Here is a 14,137-nt window from a genome sequence, read left to right on the forward strand (position 1 = left end):
TCTGGTTTTAGTCCTGGTTTAGACCTGGTTTAGACCTGGTTTAGTCCTGGTTTTGGTTCTGGTTTAGGCCTGGTTTTAGTTCTGGTTTTAGACCTGGTTTAGACCTGGTTTAGACCTGGTTTAGTCCTGGTTTTGGTTCTGGTTTAGGCCTGGTTTTAGTTCTGGTTTTAGACCTGGTTAAGACCTGGTTTAGTCCTGGTTTTTGGTTTAGACCTGGTTTAGGGTTTTAGACCTGGTTTAGACCTGGTTTAGACCTGGTTTAGTCCTGGTTTTGGTTCTGGTTTAGGCCTGGTTTTAGTTCTGGTTTTAGACCTGGTTAAGACCTGGTTTAGTCCTGGTTTTGGTTCTGGTTTAGACCTGGTTTAGACCTGGTTTAGACCTGGTTTAGACCTGGTTTAGGCCTGGTTTAGACCTGGTTTTAGTTCTGGTTTTAGACCTGGTTTAGACCTGGTTTTATTTCTGGTTTTGGTTCTGGTTTAGACCTGGTTTTGGTTCTGGTTTTAGTCCTGGTTTAGACCTGGTTTAGTCCTGGTTTTGGTTCTGGTTTAGACCTGGTTTACACCTGGTTTAGACCTGGTTTTAGTTCTGGTTTTAGACCTGGTTTAGTCCTGGTTTAGTCCTGGTTTTAGTCCTGGTTTAGACCTGGTTTAGTCCTGGTTTTGGTTCTGGTTTAGACCTGGTTTACACCTGGTTTAGACCTGGTTTTAGTTCTGGTTTTAGACCTGGTTTAGTCCTGGTTTAGACCTGGTTTTAGTTCTGGTTTTAGACCTGGTTTAGTCCTGGTTTAGACCTGGTTTTAGTTCTGGTTTTAGACCTGGTTTAGTCCTGGTTTAGACCTGGTTTTAGTTCTGGTTTTAGACCTGGTTTAGTCCTAGTTTAGCCCAAAATGAGAAAACAGGAAAATCCTGCCACATAATGCATTTATTTCAACAAAGTAACTGTAATCCACTCACTGAAACAGTAACTGTAACTGAAGTGATGAGTGTGTCTGTGGGTGTTTACTCAATACAGTAAATTAGGCCTATTTGAAAAATTTGTCATTTTATTCTGCAAACACAAACTGAAGCTTGCATTAAAAAAATACTTAGAAAGTCCGTAAAAGTTGCTCAGAAAGTCCAGCTCCACTGTGGCTTTGTGGGCGTCACAGAAGACGTGTCTGCGTTCTTTGACACCTGCTGTAGATTCTGTTTTTGATCTTCTTTCTTTGTTCTACAGTTAAAATCTTGAATAAGCTTCACCTCCTTTCAACAACATCATTTGACACTTTCCTGGAATGCACAGTTTTAGCAGCTTCTGAAAGTCTGCATCATCAGTTCAGTCTGCTGCTGGTTCAAAATGTTTTTGGCAGATCAAAAGCTTCGAAGAAACACATCGTGCTGGTGGACGCAAAATCACTGATCTGCTTCATAATCTGCTTGATTAAGTGCGTCATGTGGCTTTGGTGGAACCTCTGAACCTTGATTTTCCATCATATTGTGAAACATCAGCTTCTTCTGTTCTTCTTCACATTGGAGTCGAAGAATGCCAGGGCAATTATCTCTTAAGTGTCAAAGAAATCGGTCAAAAGCTGTTAAGGTTCTGCTTTCTTCACAACTGAATTTTCATACTGTGACAGCTTCTTAAGGAAAGTCTGCAAGAGCTTCAAAACTTCATGCAGAAACTTCATGCAACCTTTAAAACATCTTCCTTTTTCTTCTAAATTTCTTCCTAAATCATGTTTTGGATGCTAAAACCTAATGCAGGTTCTAATCGAGCTTATCTGAAACTTTATTTTTTACCAAGCTTTGGTCAACCACCATAGTGTTCCACTGTGTTTTTAAACTCCATGCACCTTCATTTCACTAAGACTGATTTGGATGATTTCAGCCCTATTGAGTAACATATAAAAGGTAGCTGTTAATTTTAAAGCTCCCACTTCATTACATCACAAGGTGGAACAGAGCATTTTGAGTGATGCAGACAACCAAATAATCCAGAATTCCTCAAACATGTTAGACCCTGTTTACACTGAAATGATCCCACGTATCACCATATCGGAAACTATTTGCGTCCACACACGTCATTTCTGTGTCCGCACTCCTTCATTATCCACACAACTTTGAGCATATTTGTTTACGTTTTACAGAAACGAAACTTAAAACCCCATGGCTCATTTGCATAAACTAAGAGCTCAAAAAAACAGCTCGCTCCTTGTGCACTGATGTGGTTCAGCTTCTGTCAGACTAAAGGACACAACTTCAGTAGAATATCTGTGTTCTTTCTGTGACAGAGGGGTGTTCTGCTGATGGTGAGTCTGTTCTGTGTTTCTGTCGCGTTGGAGATGGTTCATGTTAAACTTTTCAGAGATTATACGACTGCAGGTGATACACATAAACCGTATATATGAATATATTTTAGCATCTTAGTGTTTTGGCAGTGAATTAGCTACTTTGCAGAGCATAGTACAGAAGCCGAGAGGGGTCACAACAAACGTAAACGCCGCAACAAATACAAATGCGACAACACAACAAAAAGCCACAACGGAAGTGACCGCGAGACTCTATTTTCCGACGGACCGCTCAATTGGCAAGTGAAGAAGAAGAACTACAACGTGAAATGAAGAATGATCAAACAATAAATTACTTTTACTTACATTTCCAACTTCTCCGTTCCTTTATTTTTCACGTTGTAGTTCTTCTTCTTCTTCACTTGCCGCTTGATTGGTCCGTCGGAAAATATAGTCCCGTGGTCACTTTTGTTGAGGCTTTTTAATGTGTTGCGGCGTTTGCGTTTGTGTTGTGGAGTTTGCATTTGTTGCGGTGTTTGCATTAAAATAGAGTCCCGCGGTCATTTTCATTGTGGCTTTTTTTTTTGGTGTGTTGTGGCTTTTTGTTGTGTTGTCACATTTGTATTTGTTGCGGTGTTTGCGTTTGTTGTGACCCCTCTCAGCTTCCGTAGCATAGACCCACATCAACGTTTTCAGGCGTCCACACAGTGCCGGATCAGATCTGTACTCAAATGAATTTGTGGGCACTGACGGCACCAGATCGTTCCATCTCCGGAGCCATTTTCAATAGGATTAGTGTGGACGAACACTGCATCCACAACAAAAACAATTCGAATATGGACTAGTGTGGACGGGAACTTAGACTGAAACAAAACACAAATCCAGGTCTGTTTTTGATGAAATAACAACATTCTAACATGACTTAAAGCTCACAGGTGTCAATTTTGTGTAACTTAAGACCTTTAACCTTTGCAATTTGATAATTTCCGGTGCCTAAATTTGGTCTTTAGTCGCCATAAAAGATAGGTCAGATATCTTGGTGAGTGGTGACATTTTGATGACCTTACCCACCCATTTGATACAGTGTGCCGATAGTGAAACATGGAGGAGACATGCTGAACCTTTACAACTTATACGAGGTTTGTCTGTCGTAATTCTTTATAGCTGTGGTACTAAACAGAAACAGCCTGTGATGGTTTTATGTGGCTTTTTATGAGACACCTGATGGCAAAGGTGTCTTGCTTTGAGTTATGTGATTGTTTTACTGTCTTAATGAATTAAATCAGGCATATCCAAACTGTGGCCCGTGTGCCAAATGCGGCCCTCAGACACATTTTTCTTGGCCTTCAGGCTTCCAGGTGAATTTGAAATGACCTTCCTTGAATTAAAAATTAATTTTTTACTGCAAGTTTTTTGAAAATTTACCTTGATAAAGCTAATATTTATATTTAGTGTTTGGTTTTAAGGATCTTAGCATAAATAAAGTCTGATGGCTGATTCTAACGTGTTAAACATGCACATATTTCAATTATTCACTGTACTGAGCACCAATCTACGGCCCTCGATCGGCCCTCTGCTTCATTTGTGTTTAGATATATGGCCCTTGATGAAAAATTTGGACACCTCTAAATTAAATGTTCCTTATTAAAGGTTCTGTATTACACAAAATGGATTCTTGTCAGGTTTACATCCTCAAAAACAGACCTGGACTTGTGTTTTTTCATTTACACATGTTTGAATATTCCTGTATTATTAGTCTGTCTACATCTCCAAATCTTAAAATGCTCTGTTCCACCTTGTGATGTCATGAATTGGCAGATTTCAAGTTAACAGCTACTTTTTACCTTTTGTTCAGTTGAGATTGGCAATTCCACAGCTGAAATCATCCCAATGATTCTAGTGAGGGGTCTAGAGTTTAAAAACACAGTGGAGAACTTCCTGTTTTACCACATCACAATGACATCACAAGGTGGAAGACAGTGTTTTCAGTTTGAGAAAAGAACTCAACCTAAATATGCAGGGTTTGTGTTGTTTGATGTGTTATTCCCACATCCCTTCAATGACATGCCTCTAATTTCCGACACTTTTAATATTGCTATTCCAACACGTTTTTTTGTTGTTTTTTTTTTAAGAGCTGCAGGTGAAGTTTCTTAGCTGTTCTGTAGCTGTGTGGTGGAGTGTCCAAATTGCAATGCACAGCCAAGCTTGGCCAGCAGCCACCTAGATGGAATTGATTTGGCCCAAAGAAAAAGGGGCCTAATGTGTATACAATCAAATTTCATCGTCATATGTAGGTAGTCAAATGTGTGTTTTGGCTGCGAGAGATCTCATTAAGCTGACGCAATGAACGTTCTGCCATTCCAACATCACTCCGACACTGACGTCTAATTCTTGGAGTGGCAGCATTTCCGTTTTTTATCAAGCGTCCCGGCACTTCAACTTTTTTTTTAAGCACTTAAAAGTTTTTTTTTCAACATTCCAACACACAAGGTAATTATTAAGTTGTGGCAGTGCTCTTTTCAGGACAATATTTTCATGGACTGGCAGCATAGAAGGTGCAGTGTGCACCGCGTATGGGAAGAGACGAGGTCCACGCAACAAGGTTTAGTCCTGGTTTAGTCCTGGTTTAGACCTAGTTTAGACCTGGTTTAGACCTGGTTTAGACCTGATTTAGACCTGGTTTAGTCCTGGTTTTAGTCTTGGTTTAGACCTGGTTTTAGTCCTGATTTTAGTTCTGGTTTAGTCCTGGGCCTACACGGTGTACGCGAGAAGACATGTTCCACGTGGCCTACGGTAGGAGGCGCGGGCCACGCAGCATAAGCGATAAGACACGATCCCAGGGGTGTACGGAAGGAGGCGTACGGGCAAGAAGACACAATCCAAGGGGCTTACGGGAGAAGGCACGGCCCACACGAGAAGAAACGATCCACGCAGAGTACAGGAGGACACAAGGCCCACGCAGCGCACGTGACAAGACACGGTCCATGCGGCGTACGGGAGGAGACGTGCCCACACAGCGCACGCCAGAAGACACGGTCCACGCAGCGTACAGGAGGAGACGTCGCCCACACAGTGCGCACAGCAGAGACACGCCACGCAGCGTACACGCAGCACACGGTCCACGCAGCGAGGAGAGACGTCGCCCACACAGCGCATGCCAGAAGACACGGTCCACGAAGCGTACAGGAGGAGACATCGCCCACACAGCGCACGCCAGAAGACACGTCCACGCAGCGTAGAGGAGACACGGCACGCCAGAAGACACGGTCCACGCCGTCGGGAGGAGACGTCACACACAGCGCACGCCAGAAGACACGGTCCACGCAGCGTACGGGAGGAGACGTCACACACAGCGCACGCCAGAAGACACGGTCCACGCAGCGTACGGGAGGAGACGTCGCCCACACAGCGCACGCCAGAAGACACGGTCCACGCAGCGTACAGGAGGAGACGTCGCCCACACAGCGCACGCCAGAAGACACGGTCCACGCAGCGTACAGGAGGAGACGTCGCCCACACAGCGCACGCCAGAAGAAACGGTCCACGCAGCGTACGGGAGGAGACGTCGCCCACACAGCGCACGCCAGAAGACACAGTCCACGCAGCGTACGGGAGGAGGCACGGCCCACGCAAGAAGACACAATCCACGCAGCATACGGGAGAAGACATGGCCCACGCAGCGTACGTGAGAAGACACTCAAAAAAGATGACACTCCAATCTATGAGGAAGCTGTCAGAATGGCGATATAAAACGTGTCAAAAATGGAGGGTTGCTGGAATGACGGAATGCCAAGGTGGGGCTCTGTCAGAGTGGCAATATGTCGGAATAAGGATAAGGATTGTACCCCGTATAATAGGCTATCATATTAATATTATTCATGCTGGAAAAGCAGAATGTTTGAAAAATAGTAAAGAAGTGCAGCTACGTCGATAATGAAAAAAAAGCCGAAGTAGTGGCTTGAAATATAATAATTGTTGCTGCTCCGACTGTGTGAATGAAACAAACACAACTCCACGTCCGTTTGCGATGAGAAAACATTCTAACAAAGATCAGTAAAACAGTGTAATATGGTCCCTTTAAGTTCAGCAACAAAAGATCAGTCAAAGTATGTTGTCTTTATTTTCGTTGTACAGTCAAACGGCAGCCAAAAGTCGTATTGGCAACAGAACCCGGTGACAGTAGATTTATAAGTGAGCTTAATGGGTGCATCAGAGTCATGTTGGTATTGAGTTGTATAATAAACACGGCAGAGTAATTGAACATCTATTACCACAAATCAATAAAAGCTCTTGTGCAGCGTAGACCTATGCCCGTTCATTAATGAGATAGGCCTCTCCACCCTCAGCCAATAGTGTCTGGACGGAGGAACCTGACTGGATTTTTACAACCTCAGAGGAGTTTATTAGAAGCAGCTGGATCCCACATGTCGTTACACCTTTGACCAGACTCCTCTTTGGTAGCTGGAACACTGTGTACACGCTTAAAGCACACTCACTATTCTGCAAAATCAGCTTTTCAGAACTTTTAGCTGAGTTATAGTTGTTCCTCTCACTATTTACTCACCTGAAGTTGTATTTGGGGTGATTCGTGCAGGCTTCAGCAATCTTTAATCTTTAATGTTTTCACCGCCATCTATGCCCTCCGATCCATACTTATTTATTTTTATTTATTTATTTTGGGCAAGTAAGCATCTTAAAGTTATTCCGATACTTTGATACCGCACATTTTCCAGGTATTGGTATCTACGAGTACTCAAACCAAATCATTGAACCGAATACCACCGTGTATTTTCCTGAATGACGACCCGTAGGCATGAGCTGCTGCTGTTTACCTCGGTGACTAATGCTGCCGCTAAAACACAAAGCAGCTTAAATCAGATTAAATCAGCATTACTTATCGTCAAGATCATTATACAGATCGCTATTTTAGTTTTCAATATTTTCTTTATTCTTGCATTTTTTCTAAAAATAGCCTTTTAGAAGATTTATTTTCTTACTTCTTACTTTTCTTACTTCTTCACAATATTATATCGGACTGGTATCGGCATCAGCAAGTACACCACGGCCAAGTATCAGATCGGATCCCCCCAAAAATGGTATCGAACAACACTACATCTTCCGTTATTTTACAATAGAACCAAGTATCATCCATGATATCAGTGCAATCATACAAACAGAAACAAAACAACAAAAATTGCCCAAAATGGATTGGAAAGAAAACCAGATTTATGCCCACTCTCTTCTTCTAATCTAACATAATGAGCTTTCTTTTGCATTCTTCAGACATTTTACATTAGACCATATGAACCATTTACATTAAAGTAAAAAAAAAAACTTCAAAGTTCAAAAAAGAGAACATCTGAAGAATCGAAACTGTGTATCTCACTCCCAAGCGTATACATAAATAATAATAAATGGAAAGTCCATGTCAGGACAATAAGTAAATGTGCAGCTTAAAGCTCTGTATCTTACTTTGCTATCATATTTTATTTTCTTCATCGGTGATACGAGTGGGATTCTGCATCGTTGCATAGTCATTTTGGTACAAATGAACAAAAAAATCTCCGTTTTACTAGTGTAATGTGCAGCTATCCGTAGGAGGTGCAGACAACTTCACAGCTCTTTGTTGTGATGACGTTTATGGTAGGGCTGGGTATCATTAAGAAGTTGCCCATATGATACACAGGCCACAATATGATACATATCTCGATACAGCACACTTTCAGTTTGATACGATATACTTCAAATCGATTTCATACTATTCAATAAAAAATAATGTCTCAATCACGGCTGTGACACTAATAACGCTTGCAGGTAAAAACAACTAAATATTTTATCAGAAGTGCCTTTCGTTTAGACGGTGACGGTGTTTTTGGGGCTTTAAAATGCAAAAATCTGAAATGACCCTCCAGCGTGGAAAAGTTGACGCAAAACTCTGGTCAGATCTGCTCACGTTGCGTACATGCAGTACACGGAAACAAACATGTCGGATAATTTCCGTGCATCGGGCCTTCAAGGTTTAATAAACTTACAAGAGGCTCCCAACAAATGTACAGAATATGCAAAGATACTATTAGTGAACAGAGAAGGATCTGCAATTACCTCTGTCAAATTCAGGATGTAAGAGTTGATGGTGGGACGACTTTATGGAAGGAGGAGCTGATGAAAATGCGTGGTGTGAAAACTTCTGTATGTCCAAAGACGCCCTTGTTGCTTTAAGTACATGCATACCCAATCGAATTCCACACACTTTTGCATCACTGTATGCACGCAGATTTCCTCCCGAAAGCGCTTGTCTAAACGCGGAATAAAAAGTGAAGACACAACATCATTTTTGCGTCTTCTGTTCAGACCGTCATCGTATAAACGTAGCCTAAAAGTCTTTATTAAACCACTTCTTGTGCAAAGTGAATATAAAACACACCCATTTTAATCATCAAAAAAGTAAACAAATTTCCTTCCACTGAACAAGAAACAAAACTGTAGCTCTGTAACAAAATAATTTAGTAAAATATACAAAAAAATACTCTTGGCTATATATCAATACAGCAGCCCATGATATCGATACTGTATCATCACATTAAATGATACGATATATTGTTATTTTGATATTTTTGCACACGATGTCATCTCCTGTGGGGCACTGCAGCTTTTTGATGCAGAAATCAGCGGACGTGTTTCTTTTATTAAGTTGTTTTAGATGAAGATTGGGATTTAAAATGTCCAAATTATAAAATAATGATGCACAGGAGTCATAGATTATAACTGTAAAGCAAACACAAGCACAGTAAATCTTCTTTAAAGGAAAATCTTGTACAACTACACCTGAGTGATGTCGTGTTTGGTTGACTGAGCTGAATGATGGATGGAAAAACGCTTTATTTTGTTGTAACTCTTTCCGCTCTGATGTGATGATGAATCGGCAGGAGGTGAAGGTGGGCCGGGGTGAAAGAGTGAAAAGTGTCAAACGCAGAGGCTCAGATTAAGATAAAACGATGTGCTCAGATGAAATGAGGACAGTGCGGCTCCACAATGGGGCATTATGAAAGAAAATAGAGCGCTTTGGAAAATTTACAGAGCTGACCTATCTTAAAAAGTGTGACGAGGGGAACGGGGGCATCACTGCATTGTCCCATTTAGGAATTGCAGGAACATTTCTACATTACTACATTCACAATAACTCAAAACACTGCATAATTATTCACTCCACACTTCTTCTGTAGCCGTAGCTCTCCTGTCGTCGACTCCACAAACAACTTATTTCATATCCATAGCATTATCTCATATTTCATAGAGGGGCTGATGGTGCAGAGTGGCAGCCTCACTTCTTTCAGTTTGCCCCAGGGCAACTGTGACTATAATATAGTAGCTTACCACCACTAAGTACGGACTAGCAACAATAATACGGAATAGGGCCCGACCGATATGGATTTTTTTGGATTCGATATGATACCAATCTGACAGGGTTTGGAGCTGCCGATATATTCAGTGATGTCAAAGGTCACTGTGAATCTTCAACTGATTATAAAACTTAGGCTTCACTCCATTAGATTTTAAGTTGGGTTTGTTTAGGTGGCAATTACTGTTATTTTGCCCTTTTTCTAGTCACATTTTAAGACAGCAGGTCGCTCTAATTAGTCTGATTTATCAGCCGGTTTCATTTCGTGGAAACCGTCTGATCTAGCATCATTAGGATTCATTCGCTTGACAGTAGGTGGGTACTTTTTTTTATTTAACCAATCGCTGCTATTTGGTTGTGACGTATGTAAAGTGCCGCTAACGGGGCTAACTGGTATATTAAGCTTTTCCCAAATCCTGTAGGAAGAAGGGCAATAACGTCTTTCCCCTTGATAAAATTCACCGAACATTCTCTTTGTTCTGGCTTTAAATCCTCGATCTCGGGAATCGTTGCCAACACAGAATGTCTGTCTTCCTCTACAATCCATCTCGACGCTTTGTTTACCGTTGTGCTGTTCCACAAAAGGGACTCAGACAGGGCTTCACAGTTTGATTGGCCAGTGCGCAGTCTACAACTTCCGGGGCTCTTGCAAACTGTCTAGTGTATTCTAATTTCTGATGTAGTCACTGGAGAGAAATGTAAATAAAGTAAAAACTATTGCTATTGGCCTTTAGTGTAAATGCGCACGTGCCGTGATAATTAATGATATGCGTAAATGCAGACAAATGCATTCACACTTCTATTCACAGCTCATTTACATTGCAGTGCAGTGCAGCCACAGAATCCACTGGTGTAAACAAGCGCATGTGTGTCATGTGACGTGACTCTGGGGGGGCGTTCAGGGACAGTACGGCGTCACAAGCAAATTACTCCTCTGATAAATACTGATGCCACACCACATATTAGGACATTTGTCTGCCTGTAAATTGGATTAAATGGACATAATATAGAGTCTAAGATTTATAACGCACAAGGTTGTAGGTTTAGGAACGGTGGGGGCATGTCACAACCAATATTTGGGGAAGACAAAATAGTCCCTACCAATATTTGCCATTTTATTTTAAGAAACTAAAATCTAAATTCATTCCAATATTTTTCCAAACTCAGTAGTATTAATTGAACATTAATTAATTAGTTTACATTTTGTCTATTAGACTTTCTGAGATGTATTCAGTGATATGACGACAGGGTTATATAGGTTATATGCCGCTACCCATGCAGGACAGGCCAGTACCCGAAGATGTCGGCTTGAGCAGGCGTGAGTGAAGACGCTGCGCACTAAACTTTGAAACACTTTTCAAAAGGAGCTTACTTGGCTTCATCTTCTTTTAAACTTGCCTTATAATGAGTCGCCGGGCTCAGCTGATAATGTCCCCACCAAAGCTGAGACCAAACCTACACCCTTGATAACGAGGTATAACATGCCCAGGTGGACTATCGATCCATATCAGCAAGATTTAGGCCCATAGCCGAGTCTCCAAGTGCACATTTCGACCAGCAATATCAGCCAAACGATATATCGATCAGGCCATAATGCAGAGTACTGTATAATACTTAGACAGCCTTTGACAAAAAGTGCATTATAAGCATTATATTAAAAGTCCTTTATTACGCAAAATTGACTCTTGGGAGCTTGAAGTCATGTTATAATCTTATTACCTCATCAAAAACAGACCTGGAGTTGTGTTTTGTTTCATTCACACATTTGAGTAACTCTTACATTATTAATCTGTCTACATTTCCAAAGGTCAAAATGCTCTGTTCTATCTTGTTATGTCATGAAGTGGTATTTAACAGCAGCATTTTACCTTTAGCTCAGTAGAGATCGGCAGTTCCAGAGCTGAAATCACCTAAATGAGTTCTCGTGAAGGTGTATGCAAAGTGGTGAATTTAGTTTTTTTGTGTAAGAAAAGAACTAAACGTTACAACAGAACAGAAAACAGCGTAATATGGGCCCTTTAAAAACATAATTATAATTCCTAGTGAGCTCCACATTCCCATTTCAATACTACGCTGCATATTTTAATTTAATTCAAGTTTTAGATAAGTCTTTGAGAATTTGCTCTTACATAAAGCCATTTTATCATTTCGCCACTTACACTGTATTTCCCATTTCAAGTTCCTCCAGAGAATACCTGCCAAGCCCGTGATGCTCCTGCAAATTCAAACTCTCACAGTCATTTCATTTTCCTCTGTGCCCTCCTCATAACAGGTTCACACAAATGAAAGTGATTCCGGGTAGTGCTGCGCTTTGAGTCAAAAGTACAGCGCACTTCCCATCACCGATAATATTCCCGTAAGGATCCCAGTCCATTAACTTGGCTCAGTCACTCCTCTTTTCTCTTTTGCCAGATTGAATGTTCCAGTATCTCGGAATACTCGGAGAGGATCATCAAGTCCAACCACCTCGACAGCGGTGAGAGGTCCACTGATGGCTTTGCACTAATGGGCACGGACCATAGACTGTATAAAGAAGTGGGCTGAAGGCTAATTTACACTCTACATTCTATAGGCATACGGATATTTCTCATTCCTCGCTTCCTTCTCCTTGATTCCTCTCCTCGATTTTCCATTTTTCAGCTGTCAATCAAATGTGTCGTGTTAAGCAGTGTCCTAAAGAAAACCACAGAAGGAAAGGGTAAACATGAGGAGACTTCAGGAGGCAGATGTCAGAGAAATGAATCAAACTTTATTGGTTTCAGTGAGGAGTTTCCTGTTTCTCCTTTGTGGGTGGGAATTCCTCACCCGTTCCCTGCAGAATCAAGAAGAGGAATCAAGGAAAGAGAAATGAGACGCAGCCACAGAGGCTTGCGGTCTATCTCCTCAGAACATGCAGAATCTTAGTGATGAAGCGGTACATGAGCCGACCACTGGGGGCAGTAGTGAACACAGCTCAATAGTTGAAGCTAAACTTTTTAAAACGTGACTAGAACCATCTGCAAAACATATAAATGCTTCCCTCACCTAATTTTCTTGGCTCATTTCCAACAAATATGAGTTAAAAATTGCTTTCTATGTTATTTTGTTGCTCTGTTTCCACTTGTAGCTCCCTCTGGTGGTTGTTTAAGAGAACACAGCCTTAAAATTAGAAATATTTGGAAGTGTAAATGCAGTGATGGTTACTACGCTTGGAACGCACAAAGAAGTATTTACGTATAAAAGTGGAGTATAAATGAGCCTTAAGTGATCATGACATCACCCACAGAGCTTAGGTCCAGTCAAATGAAGCTCATCGAGACTTGCAGTTATACGAGAAAATTTGGAGCGTTCTATATTTGGAAATATGGCCACAAGTATCATAGAATCCAAAGAGTGAATCAAAGTGAGGCTGTTGAAGATAATGCTTCTTCTTCATGTCTGCACTGCTGGTTCAACAAGAAGCAAGACCTAACAACGCTGTCAATCAAACCAGAGTCCTGCACGGGTCCATTTTTGGAGACCCACACCAGCGCAGTACAGCACCACACCCGCCTGTTAACCCGTGATTATATCAAAGTTAATTCCACACCCGCCTGGACCCGTTAACATTTCCACCTGATACTCGCCCGTGCTCATGATAAATCGGGGTCAGCCCATTAGTCCAATAGCCCAACAGTCCAAGACTAAACCAGGACTAAACCTACGCTGTGTCATTGGCGGATTATAAATATACACATGCCGCAAACCGCCAAGCCGATTACCAGGACTACACAAGGACTACACCAGGACTGAACCAGGACTACACCAGTACTGGACCAAGACTACACTGGGACCGAACCAGGACTACACCAAGACTGAACCAGCACTAAACCAGGACTACACCAGTACTGGACCAGGGCTGAACCAGGATTGAACCAGGACTACACCAGGACTGGACCAAGACTACACCAGGACTGAACCAGGACTGAACCAGGACTACATCAGGAAGGGACCAAGACTATACCAGGACTGGACCAGGACTGAACCAGGCCTACACCAGGACTGGACCAAGACTACACCAGGACTGGACCAAGACTACACCAGGACTGAACCAGGACTGAACCAGGACTACATCAGGACGGGACCAAGACTACACCAGGACTGAACCAGGACTGAACCAGGCCTACACCAGGACTGGATCCAGACTACACCAGGACTGGACCAAGACTACACCAGGACTGGACCAGGACTGAACCAGGCCTACACCAGGACTGGACCAAGACTACACCAGGACTGGACCAAGACTACACCAGGACTGAACCAGGACTGAACCAGGACTACATCAGGACGGGACCAAGACTACACCAGGACTGAACCAGGACTACACCAGGACTGGACCAAGACTACACCAGGACTGGACCAGGACTGAACCAGGACTACACCAGTACTGGACCAGGACTACACCAGTACTGGACCAGGACTACACCAGTACTGGACCAGGCCTACACCAGGAC

General features: G+C 42.2%; 1 protein-coding gene across 1 annotated transcript in view; it reads left to right on the top strand.

Annotated features, from left to right (window-relative positions):
- Window positions 1–14,137, top strand: part of LOC110167138 (protein arginine N-methyltransferase 8) — a 113,699-nt gene that overhangs the window by 52,871 nt on the left and 46,691 nt on the right. The window contains 1 exon segment of the mRNA XM_055155458.1: window positions 12,078–12,141. Within this exon segment, the coding sequence (XP_055011433.1) occupies window positions 12,078–12,141 (64 nt within the window).

This window comes from Boleophthalmus pectinirostris, unplaced genomic scaffold (genome assembly GCF_026225935.1).
Source record: "Boleophthalmus pectinirostris isolate CB_2022bp ecotype Guang Dong unplaced genomic scaffold, ASM2622593v1 HiC_scaffold_2, whole genome shotgun sequence".
NCBI classification, from domain to species: domain Eukaryota; kingdom Metazoa; phylum Chordata; class Actinopteri; order Gobiiformes; family Gobiidae; genus Boleophthalmus; species Boleophthalmus pectinirostris.